This window comes from Myotis lucifugus, unplaced genomic scaffold (assembly GCF_000147115.1).
Source record: "Myotis lucifugus unplaced genomic scaffold, Myoluc2.0 scaffold_244, whole genome shotgun sequence".
Lineage (NCBI taxonomy): Eukaryota > Metazoa > Chordata > Mammalia > Chiroptera > Vespertilionidae > Myotis > Myotis lucifugus.
The window spans coordinates 683560-704718 of NW_005871292.1; the positions used below are offsets into that span (position 1 = coordinate 683560).

Genomic DNA, 21159 nt, shown 5'->3' on the forward strand with positions numbered 1-21159 from the left:
ACAGCAAAACTTGATTTTTATTCAAGTTGAGATTTTTCTGGTTTTGGTATTGTGATTTTTTATATTGAAATGTGTACATTTTGGGCATTATGTTTTGGGACTTGATCTTATTTAAACCTTCTGTTTTAGCTGGCTCCTTCTGACACTATCGTGGCTAAGACAGTAGAAACACCACCTTCTGCCAGACATGGGTAAAAGTCTAGGCTTCTCACTCAGTCTTGACACCTGTTATTGCAAACAGGGATGGAAATTCCAGTTTCCCATTAGGCATCCACTGTCTAGGACAGATAAGGCTGTGTATTATTACTGTTTTCCAGGTGGTTTCACTAGCACTACAGTGTTGTGTGTGGCCTTAACACTCGGCAGTGGTGAAAATTCTAACTCTCCAGTAAGCATACATGACACCACCTAGTAATGAGGTTAAGCAGTGCGGGTACCTCATTACTGCTGGGCTGGGGTAGAAGTTTCAGTTCCCCAAATGGTCTACAATGACACCATAGAAGGGGGTACTGTTTCATAACCACCACCCAGTGGGGATGATAGTCCCATTTCCCTATTCATCCTTTTCTGACACCACTCTTGTAAAGGGGAGGAGTCTTTAGTCTGGCCAATGTGAAAATTCAGGCCCCCCACAAGACCTTTGTTAGTATGGGTGGGGTCAGTTTTTTCTGTGGTATTTGGCTGGAGTAGAGCAGTAAACATTTTCGGCATTACTAGGCTGTCCCTTTCCTTATTCTTTGGTTAGGGGAAGCAGGATTTATTTTGGACTTTTCTTCTTTCTTTTTTAAAATATATTTTTTCTTATTGATTTCAGAGAGGAAGGGAGTGGGAGAGAGAGATAGAAACATCAATGATGAGACTCATTGATTGGCTGCCTCCTGCACACCCCACACTGGGGATCGAACCCACAACCTGGGCATATGCCCTGACCGGAATCGAACCCTGACCTCCTGGTTCATAGGTCGAAGCTCAACCACTGAGCCACACCAGCTGGGCCAGCTTTTCTTCTTTTTCTTCTGTCTACACCAATTGGCATTTCAGGGTTGCCAGCTTTTCAGCTCCAAGTCTGGGATACATGAGGCAAAAGAAAAATAATAAAAAACAAAAAACAGCGAACTCAGCACCATGTTATTCCTTAGGTCCCATGGTCCCAACCCTGTCTGCCTTCTTTTTTCCATTTTAAAAGCCTTATGTTTGTTTTCTATAAACATCAGAGTTTTTATTTGTACTTAGCAGGAGATAGAATAAATTACATCTACTCAAGCTTTCCTGAAGCAGAATTCCCTCTTCTGAGACAGGCCAATAAGCCAGGGCAAGTGACAAGAAAACTAAACAAGGCCAAACAGTTTGGAAGCTTGCAGCAAGCTTATCTTCCCCAACCAAGGACACTTGATGGTTAATACCTCTCCTCTCTAACCAGAGAATACTGGAAAGGAGAGGGGAAGGGGAGAGAAAAGGGGATTTTATCTCACCCATTGAACAAAGAAGTCAGCAGTCTTAGGACTTGCCAAGATAAAATTATCAGATGTTTCAGAAAATCCACAAAAAAGTAAAAGGGGGATCTTGAAATCTAGTCTGATGCTTAAGATATATGGCAGAGGAACCTTGAAGCCTGTAGATAGGAAAGTATAAAAATCCTGAATCCCCACTAGGTGGTGGGCTCAGATTAGCTGGGTGGGCCCACTTGTGCCATATGCCAAGTATACTATTTTTAAAAAATATATTTTATTGATTTTTTTACAGAAAGGAAGGGAGAGGGATAGAGAGCTAGAAACATCGATGAGAGAGAAACATCGATCAGCTGCCTCCTGCACACCTCCTACTGGGGATGTGCCTGAAACCAAGGTACATGCCCTTGACCTGAATCGAACCAGGGACCTTTCAGTCTGCAGGCCAACGCTCTATCCACTGAGCCAAACTGGTTAGGGCAGAAGTCTTTCTTATGAGACTGACAAAAACCTAGGAGGGGGACAGCCCTCTTCCTTCAACTCAGAAGGCTGTCTGATAACATCTTTTCTGGTGCTGATAACACTTCTATTATTTTTAAATTATTATGTATACCCTGTAGTCTGTTCTTTTCTTGCCCCTTTAAATGTCTATCATACCGATAGAGAACATTCTAGATCAGTTGCCAGCAGCAAGAACAGTACCAGGTGTTAGACCAGTGGGGTCAGACTGGACCTTGGCTTAGCAACCACGGTACTTGAGTTCTGGCTAGAAAAAAATTCAGAGTCAGGACTCAAATTATGAGACGGTTTATTTAGAAAGTCACAGAGGTAAAAGTGAGTGGTAGAAGAAAGAGGCTCAGGATGTAACATGCCTACAGAGAGAAAGGAGGAGGGAGAGGAGAAAGGTTTGGGCATGATCCTGGAAGAGGCGCTGGGTCCTCTGTCCTCTAGGGGAGGTTCCAGGAGAGGATCTCCATAAAATATTCATCAGCTTTCCAGGTGGGTCATTTTGGGAGGAGGTCTCCACTGATTGGTTAGCGCCAGTGCAGGGAGTCATCAATGGGTCCTGAGGTCAGCCTCGGTGTTGCTTGTCAAGTTTTGCTGCTTCTCTGGACCTGGAGCTGAAATACAACTGAGGCCTAGATATTATCTCTATCCCACATGACCAGCGATATGAAAAGTCAAGGGATCCAAATCGCATGACCAATCAATCATATGCTAGGGAAGGAGAGGTTACCCTGGGGGCAAGATCCTTGTTTTCCCATTGCTAAGCACCCAGGGCTTTCCTCCCTGGTGACCTCTGCTCATGTCTAACTACCTACCACAGATCTATTTATATATTTTTCCTTTCTCTCATAATTTTAATTTCATTTTCCCCAGTCCAGTGATAACTTACCAAGCTGTTAAGATTGACTGATTTGGTACTCTGCCATATCCAGTCTGCTAATTATAGTTCCTAAGTACAACTGCTTCATTTTACTTCAAATCAATTGGCCTTGCCTTGTTCACTTATAAAGTAAAACAATTGAAATCGTCTTTAGCTTCCCAATTTATCTCTAAAGATGCACTATTACAATAATAGTTTGAGAACTAATAATTACTAGGTATGTAAATTTCTTATTTCCTCATCTGTAAAAGGAAAATGCATGGCAAATTACCAGCTTTGTAAATTCTATTTCGTAATCTGTAAAATAGAAATGTGACTACACTTCATAGACCTGATATGAACATAACACAAGATAAAGCTTTTAGAACAGTGAGTGCAGCAAATATTAAAGACTCAATTATTGGTAGTTACTATTTAGAAACCTATGATTCCTGAGTGGGCAAAGGCAGACAGGTATAGGAAAGGCTCAATAAAAGAGTAACAAGTGATCTCTGCTTTTGATGATGAATACATTTTGATAGCTGATAATTAAGAAATATAGCAGATGGATATACCAAATAGGAAAAAAAGCATAAGAAAAATTGCTAATGTGGAAAAAATGCAAAGCAAGTTCTGGAACCATCAAGCAATCTATTTTTAGTTGATAAAGTACTAGTACATAAATTTTTTAAAGTGAATAAAATATGAAAGACCCATATTTATTCTTAGTATGTCAAAATAAAATTAACTTTTATTTTCCTGGGACATATATGAAGATTGCATGTTTACCCAATAACCACATTCTGTATGTGTCTATCATCTCAAAAAATTGGCTTCTCCTTGCTATTTCCTTCCTGGATTATGTATTGGCTTGGAATCCTTCAATTATCTCAGCAACCCAGGCAACCAGACATTCAACCATTTCAACTAAATGAAGTTAGAAAAAATTAAAACTGGTTCTGTTTATAGGTTAAAAAAAAAAAAAAGTTGAGCCTGGCTGGTGCGACTCAGTGGTTGAGAATCGACCTATAAACCAGGAGGTCAAGGTTTGATTCCAGTTAGGGCACATGCCCAGGTTGTGTACTAGATCCTCCCCAGGAGGCAGCCAATCAATGATTCTCTCTCATCATTGATGTTTTTCTCCCTCTCTCTCTCTCTCTCCCTCTCACTTTCTCTCTAAATAAAATAAAAATACATTTTTTAAAAAGAAAAAAAAAGGTGTCTGAAATAATCCAGAGACCTTACACCAAAAAGCCAAACAAACTGTAAGACCTCTTCAGCTCCTACTCATCAGTCCTGTGGGCACAGCCACTGCAGTCTACCATCTTAACCCATACTTCCCCTCCTCTACTATCTGTGCCATTGGAAATGGCACAAACACTGCTAATGAGCTAAATCTCAATAAAGGTTCTACCTCTACTTTCTGCCTTAACTTAGCCATGCTTTTTCTAAGGGTTTCTATTCCCCTATAGACCTCTAGAGTTGATGTTGCTCATTTCCCATGGATTCCAGAAAAAGGTTGAATGTCTTTTGTTGCCTACACATTTCTATACCTCATCCTCACATAAAAGCCCTTCAGTCGCCGAAACCGGTTTGGCTCAGTGGACTGAAAGGTCCCAGGTTCGATTCCGGTCAAGGGCATGTACTTGGGTTTCGGGCACATCCCCGGTGGGAGATGTGCAGGAGGCAGCTGATCGGTGTTTCTTTCTCATCGATGAAAAAAAGCCCTTCAGTGAGAACTATGTCTATGCTTATACCCCATCCTATATTTCAACTGCTTATCTTCCTATACTGTAACTTGCTCAAAACTCATTCTGGAATAGTTTTGAGAAAACTCATAGATCTAAGTTTTGTGTGTGTGTGTGTGCTTTTAAAAAAGAAACTTGCATTTCAGCTAGATTTGATCAAACTTATGCTGGTAATTTTAAGGATTTGTGTATCTAAGCTGATTTTCACAGAATGAGCTGTTTCAGCTAAGTTTACTGATTTCCAGGTTGTGGGTTGGATTGTCTCCAAAATGATGTTTAAGCCCTAACCATGGTACCTGTGAATGTGACTTTATTTGGAAACAGGATCTTGGAATATGTAATGAAGTTGAAATGTGATCATACTGGACTAGGATAGGCCTTAAACCCAATAGTTTATTCTATATAATAAAAACGTAAAATGCAAATTGACCGAACGGCCAAACAGCGGAATGACCATCCGGACAACCATCTGGACGACCATCTGGGACCATGCTATGACACCCACTGGCACCAGGCCAGCCAAGGCGGGTGTGATGCAATTGGCCGGGGGCCCGGCCATCGCCCCATGATTGCCCCGCAGAGGGAGGCCCAGGTCACCGGCAGGGGGGTGATCAATCAGGGGGCTCCGGTGAGTGGGCGGGGCCTCCCTCTGTGAGGGAAGCCCAGGTCCCGGGTGCTTCCCCCAGCAGCCCGGGAAAGAAAGGCCTACTCTTGCATGAATTCTGTGTATCGGGCCTCTAGTATACTTATACACAGGGAGGTTTGGAGACACATAGAGTAGGGGGTCATGTGAAGACATTGGGATGGTGATGCAGCCAAAAGCCAAGAAATGAGCTACAAAAGTTGTATGAGGCAAGGAAGGATTCTTCCCTAGCCCCTTGGGAGTGATCATGGCCCTGATCATACCTTGGGTTTTGGACTACCAGCCTCCAGAACTGTGAGAGAAGAGCAAAATACCAAACGTGGGGCTTAACAAAATACTAGATGGCTTAAATTTTGTGGTATTTTTCTTTCCTTTTCCTTTTAAAATGTATTTTTATTGATTTCAGAGCAGAAGGGAGAGGAAGAGATAGAAAAAATGATGAGAATCAATGATCGGCTGCCTCCTGAACATCCCCTACTGGGGATCGAGACCACAACCTGGGTATGTGCCCTTGCGAACCTGTATCCTTCAGTCTGCAGGCCGATGCTCTATCCACTGAGCCAAACCAGCTAGGGCAAGTTTTGTGATATCTTTCCATGTTAACTGTTGGAAATAAAGTCCCCACTCACTGAGAAATTCAATACTAGTATTTTCATTTTCTCTGTCTCTACTTTCTTTATCATTATCTGCATGGAAAACTTAAACCAATTTGCTGGTCCCCCTCTTCTCACATATATTTTCACAATGGTAGAAAATAGTAATGAATAAAAACATATCATGTTATTATAAACTAAAGTTTAAAGGGAAAGTGTATATCAGTTTAATTTATGTAATCAGATTTGAAAGCTTAAATATAATGGATTATGGATTATTCCAGTAAAACTCCAAGTTGGTCAAACAGAAATTTTACAAGGAATGCAATATAGAATTTTATTGTTCACTTTTATTAAACAACTAGAGCAGGGGTCCTCAAACTACGGGCCGCGCACCAACATGCAAATACAAATATTGTATTTGTTCCCGTTTTGTTTTTTTACTTCAAAATAAGATATGTGCAGTGTGCATAGGAATTTGTTCATAGTTTTTTTTTAAACTATAGTCCGGCCCTCCAACGGTCTGAGGGACAGTGAAATGGCCCCTGTTTAAAAAGTGTGAGGACCCCTGAACTAGAGGCCCGGTGCATGAAATTCGTGCACGAGTAGGGTCCCTAAGCCTGGTCGGCAATCAGAGCGATCTGTGGGGTGACCAGCGGGGCGATCGGGGGACCGCTGCTGGCACCCGCCTTGGCTAGCCTGGGGCCTGCAGGCTGGGGGAAGCTCCTACATAGAGCGTCTGCCCCCTGGTGGTCAGTACGCATCATAGCGACTGGTTGTTCTGCCGTTCAGTTGATTTGCATATTAGGCTTTTATTATATAGGATACCTCTACTTTTTTAAAAGAAAAATATAGTAAATCATCCATAATTCTACCTATTCAGAAATTTCCTATCATACCCTAGGACAGGGGTGGGCAACCCCTGGCACGCATGCCAAACATGGCACTCGAGTAACTTTTGCTGGCACGCGAAACCCTCTCTTATAATCTTCCATTTACAATTGTGAATCTTTGTTCTCAGTGATGAATTTTGTTAAGTCTCATAATAGGAGTAGCCTGACGGATGAAAGTAGCAGCTCGTGCATATCTCTGAAGGTCACGAAATATAAACCTGATGTAAAATCTCTGTCATCAGTGATGCAGCAGCAAAAGTCCCACTGATAATATCAAACGGAGTCATAAAGTTTTCTGTTGGACTATCAGTTTACATGTATACATTAAAAAATAAATGTATTTTTCATCATCATATACTGTGTTTTTGTCGCTCGAATGAATTTTATTATTTCTTCAAGGTTCTTCACATATGTACACCTTAAGAGATATCAAGTAGGTGTAACATGTTCTCAAAAAATTAGGGTTGGCATGCAGAAGAATTTTGAGTCAGAGATTTTGCTGGTTTTGGCACACACTCACAAAAAGGTTGCCCACCCCTGCCCTAAGACTTTTATTGCACTGTAAAAACATGTAGGGTCAGTGGGAAGACTTGAGGGTAAAATATATATATACCTATATATATATATATAAAACCCTACTATGCAAATAAACCAAATGGCGGAACAACCAAACAGATCGCTATTATGTGCACTGATCACCAGGGGGCACATGCGGAACATGGCAGGCGTTGGCAGCAGGCAGCAGAGCATGGAACATGGCTGGCATCGGCCGAAGCAGGATGGTGCAGCAGGTGAACGGGGGCACCAGACCAAGGGGGGGTGCTGGTTGCAGTCATCGGGGCGGGCCTCTGGTGGTTACTGAAAATTCTTTACTCCCACATGCTGCGGTCCCACTGGGCGCTCGAGCCTGCTGCCAGCACTGGCCCCACTCGCACTCACTGCCGGCACTGGAACCCTGCTCGCACCTGCTGACAGCGTCCAGTGCCAGCCCTGATCGCTCAGCACCGTCAGCGGGTGCAGGCGGTGATGCCAGCCCCAATTGTCCCTGAGGGCTTCTCCACACCCCCCTCTGCACCTGAGGGGCAATCGGGGCCGGCAGCTGCCTCTCAGACCCGCTGCCGGGTGCCAGAGCCGCCACTTGCACCCGCTGCCAACACCCAGCGCTGGTCCCAATTGCTTGACACCATCAACGGGTACGAGTGGCAGCTGATGACCCCGATCACCCCTGAGGACTTCTCCACCTCCTCCTGCTTGAGGGGTGATCAAGGCAGCAGCTGCCGCTCACACCTGCTGCTGGCACCAGCCCCAACCACTCCACAACGTCAGCGGGTGCGAGTGGGGCCAGCGCAGTGTGTGAAAGCAGCAGCGGCAGCAGGAGCAGGGCTACGGGCAGACAGGGGACCAGGGGCCACAGTGGGAGGGGCCAGGCGTGGGCACAGAGGAAGGGCCAAGACCCACCCGTGCCCACAGCAGCCTCGTGGCCCACAGTTCCTTTCAAGGTGCAGGAATTTGTGCACTGGGCCCCTAGTGTCCTATAACTTTCCCACCCCATTCTATCCATGCTTCTTGGCACTCCCGAATTGAGACACAGTTCTCTAAAAGGGTGTAAACCTTCCAACTTACACATAGCCCTATGAGGCCAGCCTGAATGGTTATCCATAACTGTTGAGGAAAGAACCTTGTAGAAAGAGCCAGGTCAAGACCATGAAAAAATTTGGGAGTCAGTTCTCATCTCTTACAAAGAACTCCATCTCCCATATTTTTAGGCATCCAAGTATGAATTTAGAATTGGCTTTGCTCCAGATAGTTTTAAAATATTGAGTAAACTTGTCAATTTGTTTATTTGCTTTGTGAATATTCCCAGTCTATATTATTTAGGAACATACAAGACCAGAGTCATTACTTCTTCCTGATGAGCTGAAATTTTTACTATTCTCTAGTGACTTTAACTCTTTTTAAAAGTGTATTTGCCTTAAAGACTATTTTGTTTGGTATTTAAATACAACAGCTTTTTCTTGGATACTATTTGCCTTGTATATCTTCTGTATTTTTTCACTTGAGTCCTTATCCTTTTATTTACTTAATTTCAGAGGGAGATAGAAACATCAATGATGAGAGATAATCATTGATTGGCTGCCTTTTGCATGCCTCACACTAGGGATCGACCCACAACCTGGGCATGTGCCCTTGACTGGAATCAAACCTGGGACCCTTTGGTCTGCAGGCCGACTTCTATCCACTGAACCAAACTGGCTAGGGCCTTACCTTTTTAGATGTATCCCTTGTAAATACCCTATAGGTACTTTAAAATAAAACTCCCATTTCACAATCTTTGATTTTAACTGAATAGCTGAGTCCATTTCCATGTTTTAGGATTACTTATATACTTAGATTTATGTTGTTTCTACTTGTTTTGTTTTTGTTAACTCACTTTCCTGCCTTTCTTTGTGGGGTTTTTTCCTCCATTCTTTTCTTCTAGTTCAGAAGTTCTACCTGCCACCGGTCCCTCCCTACCTCTTAGTGGCTGCCCTAGTTATTTTAACATGCACTGTACACTTAAGTCAATGTCTGTCAATCACCTGAAAAGGACCTTAGAATGCTTTAATCCAGCAATTTTTAACCTTTTCCATTTCATGGCACACATAATTACTAAAATTCTGCTGCACACCAAAAAAATGTATTTCCCTGTCTTACCAAAAAAAAAAAAAGGCATTATTTTGATTCATTTATACTGGACAGCTATTGTTGTTGGCTGTTGTCATCTTTTGACAATCTTTAAGGGAAAAGAGGTCAGTGCGCCTAAATAGGTATAGCATGTTTTAAAAATTCTTGTGGCACGTCAGTGTGCCTCTTGTGGAACACTGGTTGAAAACTGCCGCTTTAACCCAATAATTCCCAAATTTGTTTCTCAAAATTTTAGCTCTCTTAACTCCAGAAAATAGACATCATTGTTTTATACTCACTATTCCTTTAATCAAAACATTTATATGAAAAGTTCTTTTGCCTATTTAACCCTTGGTATATTTTAGTCTGGTCACCAGCATTTTCTCATTTTACATATCAACCTATTTTCCACAAGATTCCTGATATAGAATTGCCAGGAATTCCCTGGCTCCATATGCTAATTAACTCCACCGAGCTAAGTGAAGCACAAGAGATTAAAGAGCGAAAAATTAGTTTAGGAAAACCTATCTTTTGGCTAAAATCTTTGTTTTTCCTTCTTTGGGTGATAAATGCAGGTAATTTTTAAATGGTGCACAAATATCTGGTTCAATTTCTTAGATTTAGTATGTAACATCCTTTTTTAAAAAGGTAGTGGAGGGGCTCTATATTAGAAAGGACTAAGTTTCATTTAGATAACTAAGTATATAATTCATGGTCATTCCTCCATAAAAGCTAACAAAAAAAATACACAGTAATGATGTAGTATTTAACAAGTTTAAAAGCTTTTTAAAAAGCAGCTTTTGAAATCAAGCTCAAAATGCTGTATTGCTGATCATCACCATTATATAAGAAAACTTTTAATTAATAATATTTATATCAAGTTATACTGTAAATATGGACCAAAGAAAAATCATCTTCAGGAAGGATTGGTTTACACAATAGAATTCTGTTCAGGGTCTGGACCACTTTTCTCATACACATCCTATCCTCTACACCTCTCTAAAAGAAACAAACAGTAACTTGATGGGGGCTGGGAGGATTCCCTTCAAAATGTCTATGTATATCAAAGCATCACATTGTACACTTTAAATATCTTACTATTTTATTTGTTGATTACATCTCAAAAAAACTGGGCTGGGGGGCGGGGGGTATATTTGTCAAAGTACTGGGAGGAATGAAAATCTGCAGGTTATAACTGAGATCCAGGTGTTAGCATTTAACTCAAACTGTGGAAGTTGTGGGCAGTTAAATGATTTTCTTTTGAAAAGAAAACAATCACAAACTTATTTTTAATGCACACACTGTTCCCATGGTAATTTACAGGACAGGAAATTTGACATTCCAGAAAGTTTATCTAAAAAGACAAGTTACACAAAGGCTGTGTAAACTTTACAAGTTATCAACATTTTTAAGCTCAAATGATATGTTGTAAAATGAGTAGACAAACACACAGTATACACTGACATGTAAAAATAAATTAAACAGATTTGGATTATGCTATCATTCTTAATTTTAATAAAATAGATAATTTCATACTACATAGAGAACAAGTCCATCTACTCATCATTGATAAAATTTTAGAAATATTTTCTATAAAAAGTTTAGCATTTGATTGGGAATAAATCCATTGGAGCATGATTTCTATAGGTACAGTGATCCCATCCTCACCCTCATGATTAATTTTGAGAAACTTGAAAAATACAGAAAAGTACAAAAAAATAAGACAAGATATCCATATACCACAATCCAGAACTACTCAGTATTTTTATATATGTATTTACTTGCAGTCTCTCCTGTTTTTTAGAGTAGATGTTTACATATAAAAAAATGAAGTCTTCTTTAACCAATTCCCCACTCCACCCCTCCCACACTCATCCCCTTCCTTTTTCAACTCTTCACAGGCAGCCCCTATCAAGAGTTTGGTCTCTATTCTTGCAATCCATTTCAAAAACATTTTAAAAACATACATACATAAATACATATATGTATCTATTACCAATATATAGTACTGAATTTGTAAGGGAAGTTTTAATTCAAATTTACAAAAATGTCATGGTATCAGAATTGTCATTCTGCGGCTTCATTTTCCTCAACATTTTTTATACAGTTCTCTGTAACACATATAGATTTCATTTGTTACATTTTACAGATTCATAATATCCCATCATAAGTACTTTCTACTTTATTACTGATGGGCATTTGTTTACAACTTATGGCTACTACAAATCATACCACAGTAAATAGCCTGGTATATATTTCCTGAGCATACAAACTCAAGAGTAGAAAAGCTAAATATTTTTAATTCATTATAAGGGATGTTCCCCTACTCCCAGGGTCATAACCATTTCACTACACAGTTTTTCAATATTCCTGTTTGTTTTTTTTAATGTGTTTTTATTGATTTCAAGAGAGGGAGAGAAACATCAAAATTGATTGACTGCCTCCTGCACACCCCCTACTGGGGATCGAGCCCGCAACCCAGGCATGTGCCCTGAGTGGGAATGGAATCATTGACCTCTTGGTTCATGGGTTGAGGCTCAACCACTGAGCAACATCTGCTGGGCCATATTCCTGTTTTTAATCCCCATGGATTTTACCTTTATGCATAGTTCATGATCTTTTTTTCCTTGGAGAACAAATCACCTCCAAATCATTTTTTAAACAGTCCCATTTTCTTCTCCAATTCTAAATTCTAATAAATGTATAGGTATTCCAAAATCTCTTCTGTTCTGGTAAAACAATACCATAAAAGTATTTGCCTTTCTAACACATACAACTTACTGTTCTTATTACAATGGTGAAGATCTCCAGATCTAGGCAGATAGACAGTAATGATAAGCATGTTTCCCATTCCCAATTTTAGTGGAAATGTGTCTGAAGTTTCAGCATTACTTTTACTGTGGGTTTTTTGTTGGGCATAGGATTTTTATGTCTTTCTCTTCAGTATGAATTCTCTGGTATCCCATAAGTTTTTAGCTTTTGCTTCCCTCATTTCTGACCGTTTCCTTCAGAACGATTACTTCTGATGTGCTTGCCATAGGTGTAAACTCCATCGAATTGCTTTCCAATTTTCAAGATATTTAGAGTTTTTAATGAGTATGAATTTTCTGGTGTCTAATATGGTGTGACTTCTGGCTGAAAGCTTTCCCACATTCACTACATTGATAAGGTTTCTTACCTGTGTGAATTCTCAAATGCAGAGCAAGGGTTGAGAATTGAGAGAAAGCTTTCCCACATTCATTACATCCATAGGGCTTCTCACCTGTATGGCTTCTCGCATGCACAGTAAGAGATGAACTTTGAGAGAAAGCTTTCCCACATACATTGCATTCATAAGGCTTATCACCTGAATGAATTCTCACATGTACAATAAGTGATGTTCGTTGAGAGAAGGCTTTTCCACATTCATTACATTCATAGGGTTTTTCTCCAGTGTGAATGTTTTGATGTTTTATGAGGTACTTCTTTTGGCCAAAAGCTGTTCCACATTCACTGCATTTAAAGGGTTTCTCTCCAATATGAATTTTCTCATGCTCAGTAAGGTTTGATTTGCCACTGAAGGTTTTGCCACACTCCTTACATACAAAGGGCTTCTCTCCTGTGTGAGTTCTCTGGTGTCTGATGAGGTTTGACTTCTGAATGAAAGCTTTCCCACAATCTTTACACTCAAAAGGCTTCTCTCCAGTGTGAATTTTCTGATGGGTAAGAAGGTTTTCCTTCTGGCTGAACGATTTTCCACATTCATTACATTCAAAAAGCTTCTCTCCAGTATGGGTGTTCTGATGTTTAATGACATACTGCTTTTGGCTGAAGGCTTTTCCACATTCATTACATTCAAAAGGTTTCTCTTTATTATGAAAATGCTCATGCTCAGTGAGATTTGATTTGTGGCTGAAGACTTTCCCACATACCTTACAAGCAAAGGGGTTTTCCCCACTACAAATTCTCTGCTGACTGTGGTGTGACATCTGAAAGGAAGCTTTCCAACATTCACAAATTCTCTCTCCAGTATGAATATTTTGATGAATGAGGATTTATTTTTAGATGAAGGTATTTCCACATTTCTTACATTAGTAGAGCTTCTCTGTGTATGACCTTTCAAATGTAAAGTAAGGGATAGATTTAAGATAAAACTTTATCTTACTGAGTTCAAAGCTTTCTCTCAAAGTATAAATATTCCAATACTCAGTGAATTGTTATATTCAATGGTTTCTCTTCAGTATGAATTTTTTCTGCTCAATGAAATGTCATCTAGCTAAAGGCTTTTCAATATTCCTTAGAAGCGCAGGGTTTTTCTCCAGCCTGACTTCATTCATTTCATAAGGTGTGACACAAGTGAAAGTTTTCCCACATTCAGTTACTTCATAGGGTATGAATCCAGTATGAATGTTCTGGTACCTGATAGGGTTCAAACTATTTTAACTGAAGGCATTTCCACACTGATTTACATTTAAAGAGGGTTATTACCATAAGGAGAAAGCGTGGCAATATTTTTAAATCAATAAAATTGATGATTTGTTCCTACACAATGTCCCTCATGATTAAGTCTTAATTGTGTTTCAAATTTTTTCTAGGTAAGTTGAAAAGAATGTTGCCTTAAAAGATAAAAGGTCTGAGATCAGAGGAAGTATTTTTCCAATTTTCTTACATTCACTGTTTTTTTCCACAGTCTGTACTTTATTGAAGATGGATGCAACTTGATTTCCAAGTCTTGTTGCCCCTCTATCTGCTCATCATCTTCTCAGGCTTCTTCTAAAATGGAATACAAAACAATCATCATTTAAAAGAGTTACCATATAAAGTGCTTAGAACTGTGGCTGGCACTGGTAAGCACTCAATAAAAGTTAGCATTATGTTATTATCATTATTTATGAACTAGAGGCCCCGTGGGGAGCGGGCCTATGCAGTCAGTCGGACATCCCTCAAGGGCTCCTGGACTGTGAGGGCACAGGCTGGGCTGAGGGACCCCCCAAGTGCACGAAATTTGGGGCTCTAGTATATTCATATTTGCAGAACAGATATATAATATATGCTGGATTATTCATAGACTACCTCAAGAAAGATACATGTGAAACTCTTATAAGTGACTGCACTTTGCGCTGGCCAACGTGGCTTGGTTGGAGCATCGTCCTGTTCATGAAAGGGTGGTGGGTTTGATTCTCGGTTAGGGCACATACCCAGATTTCAGGTTCAATCCAAGGTTGGGGCCGTGGCAGGAGGAAAAAGATCAATGTCTATCACATCAATGTTTCTCTCTCTCTCTCTCTCAAATCATTTTTTTAAATAAATAAAAACGCGAAAGTGACTGCATCTTTGAAAGTGTTAGGATCAAAGGTCAGAGGTTAGAAGAGAATTTTTTCATTTACCTTAATGTTCAAAAATGTTTTACAACTTCATGTATTATATTAAAAAATATACACATGCTCTCTCTCTCTCTCTCTCTCTCCCTCCCTCCCTCCAGAAAGACAGAACTGATTTCTTAGGCAACAACTTCTGAAAGAGGTATATGAGAGGGGAAGGGAGGAAAGCAGTCTGTTGATGTAAAATGGGGGAGGTGGATTGTAGGGCGCCGCTATAGGGTTAAGCCTCGGACTGACCTGTTGGCAAAGCCACAAACAAGTCCCAGCTTAGAGGGCACAGTCCTCTTAGCATAATGAGGCTTGAAGATCCTCAAGTGCTACCAAAACGAGTGAAACTCACAAGAACATTATAACTATGGTGACCACTACCTTGTTTACCTCTGGCTATAAAATAAAGGCTCAGCTAGCCTCTGGATCTCTCTCTGTGGCCTCAGCCAAGGAACAGGAAGATCCACCTAGATCCAGCTTATTCTCTTTGTCATTGCTTCATCCTTTCGCCACTCTCACTCAGGCTTTCGAACCCTTGGCTGAGCTGGCTCGGCACAGTGGATAAGACAATATGAAGTATGACCACAGATGTAAAATAAAATTCTGAACCATTTAACCACTGAAAGAATGAGAGAAAGTGGTCAGTAATAAAAAGGAACCTAAATGTCAGACAATATGTAAAGACTCAAAACCTATAAAAGACAATGCATAAGGGAAGGAGTCTATACACATTGGGGGATATAAGACGCAGAGAATCAATGAAAGAGAGAACAATTACACAGAGGCAGTGTAAGTAAAAGTGTGGACATTCAGATTAAAGATAATAGGGGAACCTGGCTGCCTAGAATCTAAAGAAAAAATGATGACTAGAAATATTAAAGTATTTAAAGAATTTATACCAAGTGATATTTCAAAAGTTGGACCAGAGGAGGAACCAAGATGGTGGCATAGGTAAACACCTGAACTTGCTGCCTTGCACAACCACATCAAAACTATAACTAAAAGACAAAACAGATATCATCCAGAACCATGGGAAGGCTGGCTGAGTGGAAGTTTGACAACTAGAGGGAAACAGAAAAGCACATCTAGACTGGTAGGAAGTGCAGAGGTGCGAAAGAGCGGAAGTACGGAGGCACGCGAAACGGGCTGGCAAATGGGTACGTTGTGGTCTTTTTCAATGGGGAGGAAGATATAAGCTCCCGACTGCTCTGAACTCCAGTTCCGGGAGAGATTCTGGGGACCCAGACGCATACGGGGAGAAACTGGACTGTCTGGCATCGGGCCGGAACATGAGGGCGGCTTTCTCTGAGGTGCTCGCAGCGTTCATTGTTCCTGCCCGGGGCTGTGGGACACAGAGACCCAGGGGCCTATCCGAGGCAGGGCCGATGTGCAACCATTGCTGTTTGCACCGCCCTGTGATTCCCTGAGACCGCGCACCACCCAATTTACAACCCCACCCAAGCTGAGAGCAGAGGCTTTTGCATACGAATGGCCTGGCCTTTTGAAATCTAAAACCTAACAAACTGCAGCTGGGTCAAAGAACCCCAGAGCTTCCAAAAGGAGGGCTAAGGCTCGTCAGCAGCCTGCACTGCTTCATAGCTGCGCCTCATCTGGGCACCTCCAAACCCCAAACGAAGAGGAGGAATCTGCAGATCTCTCTGTAGCTCCTACTGGGTGGCCTCAGGCAGTGGCTGACATTGCACCTCTTTGGAGATCCAAGAGCCAGTGTACCCAGTGGTCAGAGTGGGACCATCCAGATTACAACTCTTCAGATCCATAAGAGACACACTCAGGGGGCAGACTCAGTGAGCACCAAAGCCCCACTGAAGCAAGTCCTGCCCCATAAGGGTGTTTCCAGCACAGCAGTTCTCTAATTGTAGACATAACTGGTAATCACAGCCAATTGGCCTGGAGGTCAATTCCTCCCAGTGATACCAACAACAATCAAGGCTTAACTACAACGAGACTGTGCACACAGCCCACAAAGGGGTGCACCAAGAGCATCCACCTCAGGTGACTGGTGAGGCTGAACAACTGGGCCCTATAGGACACCTAGCACACAAAGCCACTCTATCAACACAGAAAAGCAGCCAAAATGCGGAGACAAAGAAACAGGTCACAAATGACAGAAATGGAGGAAAGCAAACTACTGGATATAGAGCTCAAAACCACGGTTATAAGGTTACTCAAGAATCTTCTAGAAACCTCCGAGAAATTTAGTGAGACCCTAAAGGATATGAAAAAGGACCAATCAGAAATTAAGCATACACAGCCTGAAATAAAGAATAATATAAAGAGACCCAACAGCAGACTAGAGGATCGCAACAATCAAGTCAAAGATTTGAAATACGAAGAAGCAAAAAACACCCAACCGGAAAAGCAAAAAGAAAAAAGAATCCAAAAATATGAAGATAGTGTAAGGAGCCTCTGGGACAACTTCAAGCATACCAACATCCGAATTATGGGGGTGCCAGAAGAAGAGAGAGAGCAAGATATTGAAAACCTATTTGTGAAAGGGCGAGGGCTACGCCCTCCATTTTGCCCCCGATCCTCCATTTTTGGGCAGCAGCCATTAGCCATGTGCTCAGCAAGGAGCTTCTTCCCGGAAGCCCAAGCCTCTGCTAGCCACACCTAGGATTTCTTTAAACTAACCAATGATAATCAAGGGAAGTGCGCGCCATAGACACAACCACATCCTGTGTAACAAGACACTGACTTGCGCCTGGCCAATCGGCAGGGTCCACAGTCCTCTCTCCTCCCCTTACTCCAAACCCCCTATAAAACCCCTCTCCACACAGAGCTCTCTCTCTCTCTGCCTCCTGCCGCTGCGTCGGCGAGTGTGGTGGACGGGGAGCTCGAGCTAGCTCGAATAAAAACTCTTTTGCTTTTGCATCCGACTCGGCTGGCTTCCTGGTGGTCCTTTGGGGATCCTGAAATCTGGGCATAACAATTTGAAGAAATAATGACAGAAAACTTCCCCTACCTGGTGAAAGAAATAGACTTACAAGTCCAGGAAGCGCAGAGAACCCCAAACAAAAGGAATCCAAAGAGGACCACACCAAGACACATCATAATTAAAATGCCAAGAGCAAAAGACAAAGAAAGAATCTTAAAAGCAGCAGGAGAAAAACAGTTAGTTACCTACAAGGGAGTACCCATACGACTGTCAGCTGATTTCTCAACAGAAACTATGCAGGCCAGAAGGGAGTGGCAAGAAATGTTTAAAGTGATGAATAGCAAGAACCTACAACCAAGATTACTCTACCCAGCAATGCTATCATTTAGAATTGAAGGTCAGATAAAGAGCTTCACAGATACGAACAAGCTAAAGGAGTTCATCACCAGCAAACCAGTATTATATGAAATGCTGAAGGGTGTTCTTTAAGAAGAGGAAGAAGAAGAAAAAGGTAAAGATAAAAAGTATGTACAACAAGGTGACAACAAATACATATCTATCAACAAGTGAATCTAAAAATCAAGTGAATAAAAATCTGATGAACAGAATGAACTGGTGAATAAATAGAATCAGGGGCATAGAAAGGGAATGGACTGACAATTCTCAGGGGGAAGGGAGTGTGGGGGGTGCGGGAAGAGACTGAAGAAAAATCGAACACCTATGGACAAGGACAAAGGGGGGAGGGGCGGGTAGGGACATGGGTTGGGGTGGGAACCGGTTGGAGAGGAGCTATGGGAGGAGAAAAGAGGAACAACTGTAATAATCTGAACAATAAAGACTTATTTTAAAAAAATCAATGGAATGAGGATTAAAAATAAATAAATAAATAAATAAATAAATAAATAAATAAATAAAATAAAATAAAATAAAAAAGAGTAGGACCTGTAAGAAAACCTTCTTAAAAGTATTTCAGATGTTGATGCTTACTGAACAACTATAACCTGTCTGGTTGTCATTCACTCACCTGGACAAATTTCCTTTCCACTTCTTTCTCCACCATCCAATTTGCCTTTTTGTTCCAACAGAAAATCATGTATAGCTTGGTTAATTTATAACCTGCTGTTGGAGAAATGACACACCACTAGAATGTTAATGCTGGGACCAAAATGCCAGCCTAGAACTCAGGCTGAGACCTGGGCTCTCAGGGCCTTCTGGAGGATAACGTGCAATTTCCAGGGATGACCTGTGAAAAAGAACAAAGTAAGGACCCTTTGCCTTAAAGATTAAAGTACAATTATATGAGCAAAGGGACTAAGACTATGAATTCTGAATTTCAAAGCCATACTCATTAAACCATTTAAGCCTCCACATATCCTGAAATGGGCAAAGAAAGGAAACTTACTTTCAGAATTTTACTTACATAGAAAAGATGTTCATACCATACCTATTTGTTATTGTTCTCTAGCATCACACTCCTGCATAGGTTCTTGTTAGAATTTTAACTGTGGCCCTTTTTCCTGGATTAATTCAATACTGAAGTCTATGACTATCACAACATATGCCTATCAGAACTAAGCCACGTAGGTAAAATGCATAGGAAGTTGTTCTGACAGTATTCAGGAATTTTTTAAAAACTACCAAAAAATTTTCCTGAAATATTACTATTTACTTTGTTTGCATTATAGTCTGAGTATTTCTAATATTATATATTAGAAATGTCTTGTAAATATGTTCATCCATTCATTCAAAAAACATGTTTAAGGTCATAAGGACAAATGACAAAATCTTAATATGGACTGGATTAAATTATAGTAATGTATCAATGTAAAATTTTCTGAGTTGGACTACTGTACTATAGTTATAAAAAAGAATGTCCTGCTTGGCTGGCATGGCTCAGTGGTTGAACCAGTAGGTCATATAGGTTGATGCTCATAGTTCAATTCTGGGTCAGGGCCTATACCCAGGTTGCATGCTTGATCCCCAGTGTGGCATGTGCAGGAGGCAGCCGATCAATGATTCTCTCTCATCATTGATGTTTCTCTCTCTCTCTCCCTCTCCCTTCCTCTTTGAAATCAATAAATATATATATATATATATATATATATATATATATATATATATATATATATATATAAAAGAGCCCTGACCAGTTTGGCTCAGTGGCTAGAGTGTCGGCCTGTGTACTGAAGAGTCCCAGGTTCGATTCGGTCAAGGGCATGTACCTTGGTTGCGGGCACATCCCCAGTAGGGGGTGTGCAGGAGGCAGCTGATCCATATTTCTCTCTCATCGATGTTTCTGACTCTATATCCCTCTCCCTTCCTCTCTGTAAAAAATCAATAAAATATTTTTTTTTAAAAAAAGAATGTCCTTGTTCTTAAAAAATTCATGCTGAAGTATTACAGATAAAGAGAGTATTATATACAACTTAGTCTCAAGTGCTTCAGAGAAAAAAATTACACAAATACATACTGAGAGAAAGAGAGGACAAATAAAGTGAAAAAACAAAATGTAAATTATTGGTGAATTAGGGTAAAGGGTATATGGGACTTCTCTGTACTATTCTAACTTTTCTATAATGTTGAAATCATTTAAAAAGCAAAATTCTAAAAAAAAAAAATTAAGTTACTACTTACATAAATACTATCTACACTGTTTGTTGAAAAAGCTTGGTCACCAATTTGTACTGGGGTATGACAGAGATGGAAGACTTAGAGCCTTATTTAAACAGTAATGTATACAAAGAAACATGAGAAAGTAAGTTGGCTGAAGACAATCTGCAAGAGGAAAAAAAAATCAAGTTTGATATTCTAGAAAATCAGAGTGTCAGATTTCTGAGGAACATACAAGCAGATACATCCATTAGGGCAACTGTATATATAGATGAGGCCTCAGAATAGTCCTAGAATCGAAATGGTAATTTGTCAGGTGTCAGAATATCATTGCTGCTAAAGACACAGATGGAATGTTACAGAGAATATACATTCTGCCCTGGCCGAGTGGTTCAGTTGGTTGGAGTGTCATCCCATAGACCAAAAGGTTGTGGGTTACGGTAGGCAAGCAATCAATGTTTCTCTCTCATATTGATGTTTTTCTCTCTCTCTCCTCCCTCTCTCTAAAAACAAAACAAAACAAAATAATAAAAACATATCCTCAGGTGAGGATTAAAATATATATACACGTATGTGAAAAAGATGGTCAAGGACAGAGAGAATCCTAGAAACACCAACAATCTAGAAGGCTAGAAAAAGTTTTACAGGAACATTGTGGCTGCTTAGTTTTGAATCTTTCAAATACTTCTTTTTGAAAAACCATACAAACATCAAGAACAACAGGAAGGAGTAATCAACCAGTCAATCTTTAGTGAAACTAGTAGAGAGATAATATATGTTAACTCTAAATTATATGTAAGTGTGGCCCAAAACACAGATGCTACAGGAACCACAATAGTGTGGTAGGTGTATCAAGAAAGACTAGATAATGGAGAGAAGTCTTTGACTTAATAGATCCCAGAAATAACTAGCAAATATTCATTCTCAAAATGAGGTATTCACCCTGAGTA

General features: G+C 40.5%; 1 protein-coding gene across 13 annotated transcripts in view; it reads right to left on the minus strand.

Moving 5' to 3' along the window:
* Window positions 1-1045: 1045 nt before the first annotated feature.
* ZNF146 (zinc finger protein 146) overlaps window positions 1046-21159 on the minus strand; it is a 42223-nt gene continuing 22109 nt past the window's right edge. For 5 of the 13 annotated variants that reach the window (XM_006098616.3, XM_023762384.1, XM_023762385.1 and 2 more), the window contains 2 exons: window positions 18624-18842; window positions 10626-14107 (listed from right to left, as the gene is read on the minus strand). In XM_006098616.3, coding sequence (XP_006098678.1) covers window positions 12445-13323 — 879 coding nt within the window. In that variant the 5' untranslated portion in view covers window positions 13324-14107; window positions 18624-18842 and the 3' untranslated portion in view covers window positions 10626-12444. Of the gene's footprint in view, window positions 1067-2239; window positions 2581-10625; window positions 14108-18623; window positions 18843-20569; window positions 20704-21159 lie in introns of those variants that run through there. The other 8 variants (XM_023762389.1, XM_023762387.1, XR_002831651.1 and 5 more) reach the window with 7 other exon arrangements.